This window comes from Sander lucioperca, chromosome 14 (genome assembly GCF_008315115.2).
Source record: "Sander lucioperca isolate FBNREF2018 chromosome 14, SLUC_FBN_1.2, whole genome shotgun sequence".
NCBI classification, from domain to species: domain Eukaryota; kingdom Metazoa; phylum Chordata; class Actinopteri; order Perciformes; family Percidae; genus Sander; species Sander lucioperca.
In genome coordinates this window covers 15444236-15461211 of record NC_050186.1, presented here as the reverse complement: position 1 = coordinate 15461211, position 16976 = coordinate 15444236, and the positions used below count along the sequence as shown (strand labels likewise).

The 16976-nt window shown below is 42.5% G+C and overlaps 1 protein-coding gene across 9 annotated transcripts in view; it reads left to right on the top strand.

Moving 5' to 3' along the window:
• Positions 1-34: 34 nt before the first annotated feature.
• The window catches only part of LOC116062816 (electrogenic sodium bicarbonate cotransporter 1-like), a 40387-nt gene continuing 23445 nt past the window's right edge, over positions 35-16976 (top strand). For 4 of the 9 annotated variants that reach the window (XM_035991208.1, XM_035991211.1, XM_031317523.2 and 1 more), the window contains exons 1-9: positions 5413-5524; positions 6461-6637; positions 12112-12244; positions 13870-14030; positions 14133-14312; positions 14554-14652; positions 15261-15337; positions 16559-16716; positions 16851-16938. In XM_035991208.1, coding sequence (XP_035847101.1) covers positions 5428-5524; positions 6461-6637; positions 12112-12244; positions 13870-14030; positions 14133-14312; positions 14554-14652; positions 15261-15337; positions 16559-16716; positions 16851-16938 — 1170 coding nt within the window. In that variant the 5' untranslated portion in view covers positions 5413-5427. Of the gene's footprint in view, positions 375-5412; positions 5525-6460; positions 6638-12111; positions 12245-13869; positions 14031-14132; positions 14313-14553; positions 14653-15260; positions 15338-16558; positions 16717-16850; positions 16939-16976 lie in introns of those variants that run through there. The other 5 variants (XM_035991210.1, XM_031317525.2, XM_035991209.1 and 2 more) reach the window with 4 other exon arrangements.

The following is a 16976-nucleotide window of genomic DNA, read 5'->3' as shown; positions in this document are numbered from 1 at the left end:
CTCCCGGTGGCGTCACGCAGGAGGAGGCACTTTAAATATGGAAAAGGACACGCTGCGCTCACAGAGTCTCTGCAGCGAGATCCAGAACCAGCATTTTCTTCAAGATGTCATCTGGGCACGAACTGAACAAGTCCATCACGATGTGAAGACCGTGTGACGTGTTCAATTTCAGTTGTAGAGTCGAAGAAACCATTCCAGCGAGACAGCTCTCGGCGTCCCTCGACTTCTTCACTTGTATCCACTTGAAAAGCGCCACATCTTGCGCAGGTGAAGATTTCAAAACACTGACCACGAGAGCGACTTGCAACGACTGCTGGATGCCAGACTGATCATCTTTTAAAGGCGAAGTTTGTCACCATGAGTACCGAAAAGAAGTAAGTTTATGGGCTTTATCCTTGTTTGAGTGCTTGCAGCAGCCTGTCTGTTACCATGCTGGGAACTTTTACCTTGTAGCTTGCAAGTCCATTTCCTGGCCAGGTGTACAAATGTGACATAGGCATCGGGTCATCATTCACCAACTAATATTGAAGCCGAGACGCATTCAGGTTAGAAGATTTTCTGTGCGTAAATGTGAACTTTCAGTGGCTCATCTGGTGCCATGCCTTTCGTGAAACTCCAGTGGTCTATTGATTAGGCTACTTCTCAAGTTTTACATTCATAATAGTCCACCCTTTGGCTGTATAAGCCACTGTTGCCTCACCGCTGTGGCTATGAACTGCCTGTAATCTGTTTTCCAAGAACCTGTCCCTTTCAATTAGTGAGACTCAGGGAGCGCAGGCCAAGTGGTGGCGAGTTGCCTTGTCTCCAGTGCAACTTTATGAATAAAGCTGTGTGTATGCCGCACAGACCATGTGGTCTGTGAGCTGACTTGACACCCCGAAATTGCGCATTCGGCGTGGGCCAGAGAGTGCGTCCACGTTGCGCAATGACGCAAGTGCCAGAGCCGCAACAAATCAGCCTCGAAGAATACTATGAAACACGGAAACACCCTTCTGAGTTTGCAACGGTCTGCAAACGCTTTTTATGGCATGTAATTCGTCAGCTGTTTGAAAAAAAAAAAAAGCGTCAGCCTGATCTGCTGATAATACATTTCACATGCGGTGCACGGTTCCTCGAAGTGTAACTATTTACTAGTGTAACGCCCCCTCCAAGTAGCAAGGGGTGAAGTGACTAAACGTGTGGGTTCAGGCTGGAAAAACAAAAGTTGATTCCTCATTCCTCTGTCATTTTGTCAGAGATTGTGAAATGTGTTGCTCTTTATATTGTTCCGTCCAACTGCAATGTTAAATGCTCCTATGTGCTCTGCTCAGTGATGTTTTGTGCAATTTAGATATCCATCCATTTCCTCATCCATTCAATTGAGGAAATTCCAAACGTCAAGGCGAACCTGAGAAGCAGGGAGTTTACTACAGTTAGTGATATTTGCATAAAAGGTACATAATCACATGTGTACACATGGCTCAGGAGTGTGTCCTTTGTCACCTCTACAAACACTTTGATGTGAGCTATAAACCATACTGCCACAACCTTTTTTTTATGTTCCATAGAAGTCATTAATCAGGCACAAAACTGCAAACATTCTCTCTTATCTACTCCGATGTGTGGATTTACTGCTTTTCTTTTAAATCATTGTAGGCTATATTTAAGTTTTGGATTGTTGGCCGCACAAAACGAGACTGAAAATCTGAAGATATCATCATTTTGGACTCGGGAACTGTAATATACTTGTTTCACATTTTTTTTCATAGCTGCTAAATAATTGATAAGGAAAACTATTGTTAGTCGCAGGCCTAAGACAACTCATTACTAAGTGATCCCTCTTTTCAACACATTTTCAGACAAGAAAAGTGGCTATAACATGTTTCTATGGGCATTCTAACATCTGAACTTGTTTGGATTCATGCTGACCGCTGCCTCTTGTCTTTCTGTCAGAGGTGACCAAAAATGTTTTTACAGTCACCTATGAAGCCCTCAGATTTTGAGCGTTTGACACAAACGTTTACTTTTGGGTGGAGTGGAAGTATGCTCCTAAATCATCGCTTAAGGGCTTGTTGCACTGTGGGTGCTGGGGGCACCTACCCTGGTGGTGAACCTGGCTGGTGGGATTGGGTGCGTCAGTCTTTAAAGAGATGGGGATGATCCTTGATCCCGAGCAGCTGATCCCGGCTCCTCACGCACCGACAGGTTTATCCAGCCTACGAGGTCACCAAGAACCGAAGCAAAGTGAGAAGTTGCGAGATGAACGCAGCTGGTTGCTCTGATCCGTCTTCCAGCTTTTTGATTATTCTTTATTAATCAGGCAGAGGAAGTCGTCGCAGGAAATGAAAAAAGATCGAGAAGATTTCCTGTTTTTACAATGACGTAAATGAGAAGACATAAGATCTTATCTGGTTTCATACCCGTAGACAAAGAGATGCACTTAGCCTCACTTTTGTTTCCTGCTACATGATATCAACTTGATATGAAGTATTTTACACTCAAATGTTGAGTAGATTTAAGCGTCTTCACCTCGCAGCTCTTAATATCGCCTCATTCTTTCGGTTTTTCTTTTCCTTCATTTCATTCCACTTTACATGCCGGTCTAATTCTGAAGGGAATGCTGAACTCTCCTTCTGCATGTCTGTGTACCACCTGTGGTATGTTTCTCATCTTGAGGGTCTTCCTGTCTGAGGCCTCAGTAAGGAGTGATTAAAGTGGCTCCATAGACTGGCTATAGCCAGCAGTATGCAATATGAGCTTCCTTTGCTCTCTTGTGTGGCCAACGGTTTTCACTATGTTACATGACCTGTCTACACACACACACACGCACGCACGCCATCGTCAACTACCTGTTGCATTAAGCAAATGCTAAAAGATTTAGCTGTATTCCTTGGAAAGATCCTGTATATGTACAGTTTTTGTGCAAGAAGGAATTAAAATGGCTCCACCAGTTTTGAATGTGTTTCCCCTCTGTTCGCTGACCACACTGTCAGTGCCAATTAAGCCTGTACCAATTACTGGTTAAGTACAAGTTCTTCGCAAAAGGAATTCTCTGGAGCTGGCGGTATTGTATGTACGTTCTGTCCTGAAGGAGTGCACGCAGAAAATGCACAGTAATCTGGAGCTATCTCCAATCTCTCCACACAGTGCCCTGTGGGAACTTGACCCCTCTTTTTTGTGAGCAACAATGGGCAACAAAAGGAGGGTAAAGAGGCTAATCACTGTATTATACCTTGTAAAGTTGGCAGCGAGCCCGGCCAGCCCTCATCACTTGTTTGATCTCAGCGCTAGTGTATCAACATGACGTTTGCAATCAGCATTACGCTTCTATCATCTCTCAAGGACAGATACCATATCCACAGGGGAATTCAGATGAGCTCGTGGTGCAATCTCAGGAACAAGTTGTATCCTTCCTGACTTTGTTTGTTTAGCAGTTTATGTGCACTGCTCCCATCCCCTCCTTTTTTTTTTAATTGGCATCCCCAGTTGGTGATTGTTCAGTGGCAAATGGAAACTGTTCATATGTTTATTGACATTCTTGATACACATCCAAAATCAAATATTTATTTTTTGTCGTTCAACAAAACTATTCTCATAAAGCACTTGGTCAGATTAGCAGCAGCAGATGAATTCCTAATTTGACACTGACACGCTTATGTAGTCCCAGAAGAGTTTGAAGGAATGGATTGACTTAGAGATAGAAACTGTTTTGAGATGAGGCATCTCATAAAAATGAGACTCGAGTAGAAACTTATTCCTAGTTTTGGAATATATATATATATATATATATAATTTATTTTGGGGCTTTTCCCTTATTATAGTGTCAGTGGATAGCTACAGGAAAGGGAGAGAGAGATCGGGGATGACACGCAGCAAAGGGCCGCAGGTCAGATTCGAACCCGCGCCGCTGCAGAACTCGGCCTACACGGGGCGATAGCTGGTGTATTGTTTCCTTTTTTGTAGCTGTTTTGGCAAAAAAGGGTATTCTGCGATTATGGTTTCCCTAAACCACCTTTCCTTCCCTGGATCAAGCATGTTTTACAGTAGACGCATCCAAGCTGGCGCGCGCCATCGTGACGTCAAAATGACGTAATATCCTGCCGGCGCGCCTGATTTATGGCACGCGAGCAGAGGTCGCGCACAGCTCTTTTTTTTCAGCGGTGCGTGACAAAGCGGAAACGAGAGGCCTGAACGGGTTCACCGACAACCGGATGTCAGGACTCTCAGAGTGACTGCAAGTCTCTATTGTAAACTTACTAGGTTAAGATGAGTTCTTTTATGGCGAATGAAAGGCTTGATCCGACCAAGTAGGTCATCGAATCGAAGCATTGACGGCAATGCTGCTGCCAGTTCTGCCGTTGTTTACCTTTTTTCTTCTTCTAGTCCGTAGAAAGAGCAACGTCTGTAGCCTTTGCTCATTAGCTCCACCTCTGTTCAGGAGAAGACTGCAACTAGTGTCGCGAGCACCAGCGCTGGTATAAATAGTCACGGCGATCCCATGACGTCACATTTGCACGCGCCAGCTGGGCTGCGTCTAGTCTATAAGACCGTTTAGTCCACACTTAGCTGGACTGGAGGAGCCACATTCCTTCCAACCCTCCAGGAAAGTTGACACTTAGTGACGAAGGAAACTCAATGTGATGTAGCCTACAAAGAAGTTTCTGACTGACACTAGAAAGTCCAGTATGACTCATTTTTATCGACTGATTATCGAGGTCTTACTGTGATAAAAGTGGTGTGATGTTTAAATGTATACATCTACTTACTGAGGAAAAGGAGCTGTTTCAACAAATGCATTAATGTTGTGTGCATCATTGTTGGTGGATGCCATGGATAGGTGACATTTTGGTCATGTGGGTGATCAGAAATGCTAATGCACTTTAAAGCTTGCCAGGTGAACTCACTTTTAAAGCCTTGTTATGGAGTTATTCATGTTTTTAAATCATTCTGCTCACATTTGAGTGAGTGTGGAGGTGAAGTCCAGACTTGTCTCGATATTGCTCTAACTGTAACGTGGTTTGTCTTGTTTTGTTGTTGTGCCACAGAGGTTGACAGGTGCAAAGAGAGAGAAATGGCTTCTCTGGCTAATATTCAGCAGTATTAGCATAACTGAATAAGAAGATGCTGAATAAGAGTCAGTATAAGAATTGGGTTTCGTTCTAACCAGAATTTGACTCTACTGTATTGGCCATAAAAGTGTGATTTGAATAAAAACATGACCTTAGTTATTGGCCTGAGGGCTGAAAATGGCACTGCTTAAACAGTTTTTTTTTTGTTTTTTTTTAATTTGAAGATTTGGATGTGTCATTTGTTAATTTAATTTTAAGTATATTTTAGTGTTTCAGTAATGGGGAAGAAAGCCTGACTGAAATTTGACGGAATGATTTGGTAAACGCATTTGGTTGCAAGCATATTTAACGCTGCCATATGTGGTGATCCATATTGAATATGTCTTCTCTTTTGCCTTGTAGAGTGGAGGATGAGGCTGTCTTGGACAGAGGAGCGTCCTTTGTCAAACATGTCTGCGATGAAGGGGAAGTGGAAGGTAAGATCAGTGATGAACACCAGCACATTATCTAGCTGACAGACGGTACATAAAGCTTTCTTGTCCATGTCTTTTCAGCACATACTGTACTGTGCCGGTGAAAACTGAAGTATTTCCTGTAGTGCCGGCACATCATTTGACATATTATATAAGATGAATAATTTCCACTTTTAGCTTGACATTTCTGAACAGGAAGATGTTTCTTCAAGTACTCTAATCCTGTGCAGCGCGGGCCGTTGGCTAAAGCCGCAAAATAATTTATCTTGAGACGCCCACATGCATTTGCTGAGACATTCACATGTTTCAAAAACCAGCACTTAAGTGTGCACACACAAAGAACCACGTCAGAGCTTTTGGCATAATGTCAAGCTGTTTGTGTGTATTCAGTAGCACTTGCAAGACCCTTTTACTTCCCCTGCATGGGAATGTGGTGGAAGTGCGTTGTTTAGTTTGTGCCTTAGGTGGTCTTTAGTTTCTACAAGGAAGCAAGACTGACCACTGTTGGGTGTAACAGATATCATTAAAAACCCACAAGATATGTGTATGGAATGGAAAAATACACGGTTGCTTCCACGCTAACTTAGTGAAGTAGTTTTCTCTCCACCTCTCTGTCTCTCTTAATTACTTCCTGGAGACATTAAAGTCATAATTTCCTGTATGAGTTGCTATGTAGGAAGTAGTTGGCATTTATTTGATTTTGCAGTTTGACTGACTGACTGTATCTCTTCATAACTGTGAAATAAGCAACAAACAACCAATGTCACTGTTTAAACCTCAGCACGAGCCAAAAAAATCGATGTGTCAAAGTAGCCTTGTCATAAGCAAATTTTTCACACCACAACCCAGTGGTGATACCGGCATTCAGGATTGATGTGATTTCCTAGTAACTTTGAGTTTAATCTGACCTGCATTCCCTCCCCTTGTGTTTTGTGGCAGGTCACCACACTGTGTACATTGGTGTGCATGTTCCCAAGAGCTACCACCGCAGGAGACGCCACAGACGCAAGTCTAGCCACAAGGAGAAGCGGGAGCGAGCGGAACACAGTTCAGAAGGATACAAGTCGGATGGGGAGAACGCAGACGAATGCCCTGCAAGCATCCTCAAGCCTCTCAGTGAGTTGTGATAAAGACATCCAATGTGCAGAATCTAATTTCCCACGTCAGTAATGGCTTTATCGCTCTTGAGATGTTGGTTAGCTCAGTTGGGGGAAGTCCAGCAGCACTCACAGTAAATCACAGCCTACAGGATATCAGTGCTTCTGTAGTTAAGGAGGTAGGGCGGCGGGGTGGCGGCCAAAAAAAAAAATCCCCAGGCAAAAACCTACACTCAACCGAATTAGTGCAGCAAGGGAATGGGAATACAATGAATACTAACACTGGATTGGCTTAAAGTGTGTAAAGTAAATACAAGAGGAGTATTATCTGCCACCTCAATGATTAACAGTACTTTGGGGGATTTGTGAGAGAGGATTATCAGAAGAAAACGGGTAGATGGGAAGAAAGAATTAAAAGAAGCGGCAGCACAAACAATATTGAGATGTTTCCCAAGCTCGATGAGGACATTGCTACGAGTGAGCCTAGCACAACCTTAGGACTGAGAAGAGCAATGTAACAACCAGTTCAGAAAGTGGTAAAACTGAAGCGGTAGAGAAGAATCTACCAACAGCACTAAATGAATGTTAGTCCACAATGTGGACAGAGATGCAAAATGCACATACAGGAAGCACATAAGATGGTTGTGAGTCTCGGGAGTCTTCTTCCTGCTGTAGGAAAACGCACCAGATGTCTCTCCAAAGCATGGCACAAACATTAATCCCAAGATTGTTTTTTTTTTTCTCATGAAGGAAGAATTCTAATACCAGAAGGGTCTTTAGATATAGGTCACTTCTAACCCATACATGTATGTATCCTGAATGTACAACAGGAGACGTTTTTATTAATGTGTTTTACACAGGTGGGAAAGCATTGAACAACTGTCAGTAAATGAGCCATGTAATTGTATAGGGCTCACCTATGTTTTATCTCTGAGCTTTGATAAAGGCTCTGTACCATCACACGAACCTCTCAGGTGGGTAATTAAGAGTAGCAGACATTACAATCTGGTTAAAAGCTACAGTATTTGCAAGACATACAATTATCACAAAACTGGAGTTCACCTTCAAATGGTACAGTGTGGAATACACTGGCATAATGGGAGAGTGTTTGCTTTGCTGCTAGTGGAGGTAACCATTAAGGTCTCAAGAGTGGGTTGGAGATGGGAAACGGCAGGGACTTGTCTCCCAACTCATGTGTGTGGAATGTGTGGACAATAACGGCAGCGCCACATACCTGAAGGCTGCAAATAAGATATTCCTGGGCTGGTAATTACAGTGGCATCTGAAATGTACCATCACAAGTTTAAATACAGGTTGAATCAAATTTGTAGTAAAATGTAGTAAAAATGGTAACGCAACCATAGCAGGTGCTTCACACAAGAATTTTAAAGACACCATAAAGAAGCTTTAGCTTTTTCAGGCAACGTGTGCGGACAAGCGTGCATTACGCAACGGGCTCTTTCTGTAGATATACAGAAGAGAAATCCCTAAGTTAATTGGCAGTGGGAGCATAGTTTCGAGCAACACCCTTAGATAAGGGGTGGGATTAAATAAGAAGGGGTGGGATTCAATAAGTGTATGCTTCATCCCACTCCTTTTCGGACATGTCCAAAAAAAAAAAAAAGAAATCAAGTGTTTTGTTAAGATGTATCTATGTTATCTATCTATATTATTTTCTGAATGAACTAATTTTCTGTTTTCTTTTACATTTTTCGAAATAAATTTCAAAGAAAGAAAGAAAGATAAGGTGATCTTGTAGAGCAGCAGATACACCAGGAAACTAATGGGTGCCAAAATAGTGATTTAACGTAAACGGGGACAATGGTTTAGCAGAGGAAACGCGGAGAAAGAACCTCTTGTGTGTAATTGTTTGGGCAAAAATCAAACCTCATTGAGAAGTATTTTATGTGTATTTTTGTTATTTGTTGTGCTGCATTGAGCTGCTGTGACAAGTGAATTCCCCCACTGTGGGATCAATAATGCCTATCTTATCTTAAGTAGATGCTTCTAAATGGATTTGGGAAATTAGACTGTACATTACACTGTGGGGACGGGTCAGGGTGGGATGGGAGTATATCAGGGGTGTCACGAGGACGCCTGTTTCATCATCGGGCAGTCTGTTTTTTTTTTTTTATATTTAGCAGCTCATACCATTATTCAGGACCTCAGTTACATGTAGGTCTCTTTTAACAAACTGGATGCAGATCAGTAAATGAGGTGAGAACGCTGAGGCATTTACTGTATATGGAACTTTTATTAGTTTAATATCGATCAAACGGGAACAACATTGGGCCTCTTTCGTCCTCTGCACCTGGAATGCGTTTGCCCACCTATGGTTCGATCACACCTTCCTCAGTCATGCCGGCATCGGTTCACAGACTCCTGGCAGCAGACGAGCACTTGAGTAATCCTCTGACGCTGTAATCCTCCTTTGTTACGTCTCCTGCTCAGGTGTTAACCAGCCTGGGTGCTTAGTCATCCGAAGGTGCCATGGTATGATAAGAGCTTTGCACAATTGAATCTGTATAGATGTCGTAGGCCCTATCTCATAACAGCTTTACAACTATTTACGCTTCAGTTAGGCATTATCACTGTCGTAAAACTCGCAACGGTAGCGGTGAAAGTTGTTTATTTCGTCATTAGTGGCGAAGCAGTCAAAGTTACAGATATAAGCCTGTTCCTATAAGGTTTTTTACGAATCGTTGTGGTCTTAAATGAATGCCCTTCATTTTTACTCTGTAGCATTTTATGGTTGTATAGTTCAAACATGGCCACACACACAGACTCATACTTCTTTCTCATCCTACGGTATCTCTGCAGAAGATCATCTGAGCTGTAAATAGTCTTGTATGGTTGAATGAGAGGACAGACCCTACTGTATGATGACGCTAGAGCCACTTTTGGGATAAACATTTGTCCCCCCCCCTCCCCCACCAAGAGTTTTATTTTAGATTTTTGCTCTTTTATTTAGTGAGGAGGCATGTTGCCTCTCGCTAACTTGCTTTTATCCTTCTACTGTCCCTAATAACTTGTTTGCTTCCACCACAAGCCCACTATGGGTAATTGGCATGTCTCCTTGTAAAGGTTTTATAATGAGATCCCTCAAAGCAGCACGTGTGACGATGTCAAGGAAGTGGGGATGGTGTGTCAGAGATAATAGTCCAAGACTTTGATGTGTGCGTTCAGGCTGACATGTGCCAGACAGCAAAAACCCCAATTCAAAACACACACACACACACACACACACACACACACACACACACACACACACACACACACACACACACACACACACACACAGTGCTACAGAGCCCTCCACTTGTTGGATTTTCCACTGTTTTCCCTCCATATAAATCCCCATAATCCTGTTGACTCTGGCAAACCATGTGGAGCTGTCCACTTAAAGGTTGTGTGGGACCACAACAAAGGCCTGGTTTTCATTGATAACACCAGTTGTGAGACTTAAGAGTTGTGTGTACACCATGTGGCGTCGATACGTGTCGCGGTAAAAGACAGCAGAAAGGCCCCCGAGGCCATGACGACAACTGAAAGATCTCTTGTGTTTTTGTTTTGGGCTTTTTGTTTTTGCGTTGGTGGATGACGTCAGCGTGTGTGTCGCATAATAAAGCTGAGACACAAGATGGGGAGACACTGCTGCCAGTGTTTCCAATACACTGATCTTGACCTTCATGTGGCTTAACATTAGATTTCTCACTACAGTAGAAGAGTTCCAACTGTGCTATTTTTGAAAACAACCTAAATAAAGCTTAGGTGTGCTGTGTTGGAATTAAAAGATTACAGGCACTGTTCCATCGTCGAGGTATCCACCTGTGGAATCCTGACTGAGAAGGCTGCATAAATAGCCTCTTGTGATTTACCACTTAACTCCACTTTGTCTCATGACTTCGCACTTGCACTCCATAACTGTCCTAGAAGTTAGGGCTGAGCGATTTGGGGAAATCCAATCTAATTGCGATTTTTCTGCCAGATATTGTGGTTACGATTCGATTAGCGTATTTATTTATTTTAGCTAAAGGGTAGCTAATGTTCAATATTCACTGCATAACGGCTAAAACATGTCATGGAGCATCAAAGCTGCTCTATATTCTTATGCAAGGATGAGAATACACATGGAACATTAAACAGTGAAACACAGAATATTTATATAAGTTCTTTCCTGTAAACTGAAATGTCAGATATGCCTCAGTTTAATAGCAGCATCTATATATGGCACCTTCTACGATCATGTTTAAAGTATTTCAAAAAAAAAAAAAAATCTGTTTCTGTAAACAATCTGTGATATGTATTATTCCATCATTTATCTCATGAAAAAAAAACACTAAATATAATTAAAAAAAAGAGGAATAAAAAATGTTAAGCCAAATGTTACACCAAACTTTAAACTAAATCTTGCATGTTCGATTAATGGTGGTCTTCACGATTAGCTAATCACATACTTTCAAATTCCGATTTGGGAACGATTCATCGCTCAGCCCTACTAGAACTGTTAACAAGAATAAATTGTTGTTCTTACAATGGATTAATTATTATTATTATTATTATTATTATTATTATTATTATTATTATTATAATTATAGACTGGATCTAAAACACTGGGGCTCTCCTTATTGTTGTGTAATTGGGACTTTATTAGAAAATCCTGGGGCCATAGCTAGCTCTTTATGTCTTGAATTCCTAAAGGGGAGGATGAGAATTTAGTGGAAATGATCAATATTCACAAGTCACTTTTGTTTTGACACGGATCTTAGCACACCATTCTCAGAAGGAAGTAAAAGGTGAAGTTCTTACTCACCAGGGAGTGTTTTCAAATGTTTTCCTTCCGGCTAAAATACCTGTGCTTTTATTTATGGGTTCAAGCAGGTCACCAGGTACCTGTCATGGCTGTATTGTTACCTTCCCTGCTGATCAATATGTCCAGAAACAAAGAAAACCAATCCAGGAAAAGATGCCTGCATTTACTTTTACACATACATCCTTGTTGGCTCAAAACACACCTCTGCCTTTTGATTTGCTGACTGACTCCGATTATTTAATCTGCCTGCTGTTACTTGGAAGTCTAATAGTGCATATATTTATATTTCAGTATAACTTGGCTTCCATGGACTTCTGTTTCCCTGAATAGTTGGTCATTGTTGATTGTATTATTCCTTGAGACTATACAATTCATTATTACTCTGCCAAAGAGATGTACTCTGTATTTGACTTATTTGCAGAGGAAATGAAACCCCAATATTATGAAAATATAGCAGCTTAAAACCAGACTATATCTCGTGCAACAATGTGTGTGGCCTATTTCTTACCTAAGGTAAATTCATGCACATTGTGCATTCAGTGCGTACGTCAGTCAGCAGTCGCATATACTCCTAGTATAAGTAACGCCATAATTTGTTTGTCGACTGGTTTCTTGGGCATCAAATAAAGTCAGGCAGGATTGATTTGCTGGTCCCTAACTTGCCCTTGTTCTCTCCGCAGTTTCTCCAGCTGAGAGGATCAGGTTTATCCTGGGAGAGGAGGACGATGGCCCCCCACCCCCTCAGCTCTTCACCGAGCTGGACGAGCTCCTGGCTGTGGACGGCCAGGAGATGGAGTGGACGGAGACAGCCAGGTGAGCCCCTGACCGAGCCAAATGGCTTTTTTAAGCCAGACATGCGATCTGTCAAACCCACCCCCACTCCTTTTTTACCTTAAGAGCCATTGGCAGTGTAGTCAAAAATGTCTTACTTCACAATCCCGGTACAGTCAGCGGAACACAATCGCTTATGAACAACCGTGCTTTGTGTGTGTAGGGAAATGGGCCAAACTCTGGTGAACTCCCAGTCTGCTCTTATCTGATCGAGATCTGTAGTACCGGCCTCTGTAAGACCAGGAAAAGGCAGAAACTTCCACATGGCCAGAACAAGACTTACTGTTACAGTTGGCTCTGGAGCACATGATGCAATGAATATCATTACACTGTGTAATGGTTGTTAATGTCCAAAGTGGCTTTTACCTAGTTCTGTAAAGTCCAGCATGTGACATGTTTGTCTTCTTTTTTTTTTTCTTTCTTTATGATAGAGGAAGCTGTAATCACATTGAAAGTAAGTCAGTGAAAGGCACATCTGGGTCTTAGGGATACACAGTTGTGCCACATATTGGCTAGCAAGTAGGGCAAAGGCCCATTCATGCAATATTTTTGGGAAAGGAAAGCAGGGGTTGCATGAAAGGGAAGATAAATGAAGTCCTTGAGGTGGACAGTGTCTCTGTGGACAGGCTCCTCTCCTAGTGAAGACTGCTGGTCACAGGCGTGTGGACCAAAGCCAGAGGGATACTCTATCCCCAGAGGAAACCCCATCCTCAGGCCTCAGGAGAATGGCTCTTTTGTAGGGGTGACATGTGAGGCATTATTATTAAAAAGAAGCCTTGTCCCGGGTCTTACCTTCAAGGCTAAGCTCGTCGACGGTAGTGAAAAAGTCTCGTTTTCTCACATCAAGTGGTACAAAAGACTTGTCGCCAGTCCAGCATGCCGTGTATTTTCTCAAGTCTAGTGATTTATTTTTTTATTTCTACGCTGCACTGCATCCCCTATTCTTGCCTTGTGAACTGTGACTAGTTCAAAACACTGCAGGGTTGTTTTGTAAAGAAAAGAGAACCCATCTTGTCTCCTTTTGTTTTGTAGCCCGTATTTTATTTCTTTTTACTTTCAGGAGCCTGTTTGTGTATAGTCATTTTTTTTGTCTGGGCCTTTTTTTAGGAACAAGTTACCAGAACTAGAACCAAGTTAACTAGCAATGATGAACACAGCAGTAATTGTACAAGCCCAGTACTCTTAAGTACTAGGGCTGCACGATATGAGGAAAATATCTAATTGTGATTATTTTGACTGAAATTGCGATGTGACTTACTATATTGGAGGGAATGATGATTTTTGTATCATTATTCTCATTTTCATTGAAAAATACTAAAATAAAATGATTATAGTGTGATTTCTGCGAGGATCTGTGCCAAACAAAGATGTTTTCTTTAGTCTGTAGGATGGGATTTGTAGGCCAGGACGTCTCTGCAGCACCAAAATACTTCATTCAGAATGGTTTGACACATATTTTGCCTTTTAACAAATATTGCGCCCCGCCTGCGATTTGGATATTGCACTTGTCCATATTGCGATTTTGATAAAATTGCGATTAATTGTGCAGCCCTGCTAAGTACACCTCAACCCTACTGCTGTGTCTTTTTGTCCTCCCCGCTGTCCAGATGGATCAAGTTTGAGGAGAAGGTGGAGAAGGGTGGCGAGCGCTGGAGCAAGCCTCACGTGGCCACGCTGTCCTTGCACAGCTTGATGGAACTGAAAGGGTGCATCGAGAAGGGAACCATCATGCTGGACCTGGAGGCCTCCACGCTGCCGCAGGTTGTCGGTAAGTGGGCTTGACCAGAATACCGGCACACTGTCGAAGGTTTTGAAGAACTTGAAGGGTGACTCAGTGTTGACCCTCGATATCATCCCTTTTAATTAACAGAGATGATCACAGACAGCCAGATTGAGATTGGTCAATTGAAGGCGGACATGAAGGAGAAGGTCATGTACACGCTGCTACGGAAGCATCGTCACCAGACCAAGAAGTCTAACTTGCGCTCCCTTGCTGACATTGGCAAGAGTGTTTCCAGTGCAAGTAGGCTCTTTACCAACCAGGAGAATGGTAATGCGAAACCTCCTTTTTTTCCCCTCTTAACCCAAACAATTCCACTTTTATTCTCTTTCTTATTTCCCATTTCTGATGTGAAATCCTAACACTAACTCCTGTTGTAGATTTGACTTTTCCTAATCATTTAACTTCATGTCTTTTCTCTGCTCCTCCTTTCCAACTTTGTTTTCCTTGTCTTTTTCCTTCTTTTTGGGTCTATGCTGTCTCTGACCCTCCTGCGTCTGGGGTGTTATAGTGCGCACCCCCCCTGAGCAGCACCCTGAGCCTTGTTTAAACCCACACGACCCAGAGAAACCATGCGAGGTCATGAGGAGCGCCAGCATGGGATACCTCTGTAAGTGAGGTCACAGCACCCCTACTGACAGCAGCGCAGTTGGAACATACTCCCATGTAGAACTAGCAGCATGGAGATTCCCAGTTGAACTATTTTTAGTCCATTACGTTAAAGTCTGGATGTTAATTCAGCGCTTCAAACTCCTCAAGCAAGTCAGTGTAGAGACACACAAAGCAAGCTTAACTTATGAACTCCCAATCTACTTAACTAAATATTTAATTGGCAACATAGAGCTAAAGTCGTAGACTCTGTTCCTTAACAGTCAGTAAATGGGCCGTATCGAACTGAGTTCCGAGGTATAAATTCTCACTCATTTGCCAATAGTTGCCTAAGCATGTTTCTGTTGACATGCAGAAGCAGCAGAGCTAGGACGCCCATGTATCCCAATTTACCTCTCTCTGGAGCGCCTGAAGGGAATGACCATCTGGCATTAGTCCTAAAGCTTAAGCCTTGCCACAATTAGTTTTCTAGCTCTCTTCATGTACTTTCCTGGTGCCTTTCTTTTCTTGGACTCTCGTCTCCCTCCCCTGCCAAAAATGTCTCATTTAAAGCTCTCCAGTCTCGCATGGCCACCTTTTTGATCCTTACAGTGTCTTACCTCTCCACAGGTAGCCCGACTACAGCCCACAGAAACCTCACCTCCAACAGCCTGAGTGACTTCTCTGACAAACCAGAGAAGGATCAGGTAATCTGTTTGTGTCTAGTTGTATTGTTGCATAGAGATATGCAATTATTATGCAACCTAATAATAGATGCTGCATCCATTCACGAAGTGTGTGTGTGTGTGTCTGTGTGTGTCTGTGTGTCTGTGTGTCTGTCTGTCTGTCTGTCTGTCTCCTGGGTTTCTCGCTGCTGAATGCAACAAAAGCTCACTGTCTTTGTCCTGTGAGTTTCTATTATCCACACATGCAGTTTCTCTCTCTGTCATGATCGAGTAGCTAACTGTAATTTGGCCGTGTGGTCTACAGATACACCGCACACGGATGAAGGCTCACAGAGTTAAACTGTAACAGCTGGAATTGCTCTCCAGCAACAATTAATGGAAGTGTAGATTTGTCAAAATTTGACATAACACCAAGGCCTTAGTTAATAATTTCCCTGCAACTAAGTTATTTCACCCAAAACTTGTGTGTACTTTGTGTAGGGCTGGGAACCAAAATCAATACTTTCTAGGCACCGACTGAATTGCCTCTAAATGCCTCGTCATTAATTACCTAAGGAGTAAATCTCATCAGCGTCAATGAGCCAATAAGCGTGCAGCATGCTTCTACCATGATCTAATAATGTCTGTGATTGGCTGTTTAGCGTTACTCGTAGGCCTACTAGAGGCAGGCAGGAGAAATCTACGTTAAGCACAGAGACAGGGCTCATGTTGTAGGAGCTGAAAAATAAATAAAAAGATTTGTGCCGTAACGTGTAATGTTGTAATTTCTTTTTGTTTTATAAAATTGGTATCGGGGGGGGGGGGGGGGAAGTATTGTTTAGGAACCGGTATCGAAGTCACAGTTTTAGTATCAGTACCAGTTTTGAAAATCTTTGAACGATACCCAGCCATCACATTGTGTATTCTGCATGGCAGTGTAGAGATGCAATTTCATAGGCTGTAGTAAAGTGTTTATTATGTGGTATAAAGTCAAGCTGCACATAATTCTAGGAAAGGGTGGTCACTACCTGTACCAGTAACAACACCATGTTAGTGTCTGTCTTGATGCAACCACATTTTAATTACCACATTCATTTAAAATGTCACAGCTGGAGTTTTTGGACTGTGTGTGTGTGTGTGTGTGTGTGTGTCCTCTTATATCTTGTAACTAATAACTTGTATGCATTGTTACAATGCGGCCTGACATTCTAATTTGCTGACTTTGTCTTTTCTTTCCCTGCTCTGCTCTCTCTGTCCTAACAGCTGAAGAATAAGTTCATGAAAAAATTGCCCCGTGATGCAGAGGCATCAAACGTGCTGGTTGGAGAGGTGGACTTCCTGGAAACTCCCTTTGTGGCGTTTGTTCGTCTGCAACAGGCCGTCATGCTCGGGGCTCTGACCGAGGTCCCTGTGCCCACAAGGTAGAGCCGCATCACTAACTGAAAAATAATTACCATCACTTCCAGTGATTGTCATAACGTCAATAAAAATCTGCCACTTCAAATTCTGACCTTGCGAAATGTGCCCTAACTTCTAATTTTCTTTCCTTATTCAGATTTCTCTTTGTCCTGCTGGGTCCCAAAGGTAAAGCAAAGTCCTATCATGAAATTGGAAGAGCCATTGCCACCCTGATGTCAGATGAGGTACTTTACTACTTAACATTCACTCTTAAAACTGTGCA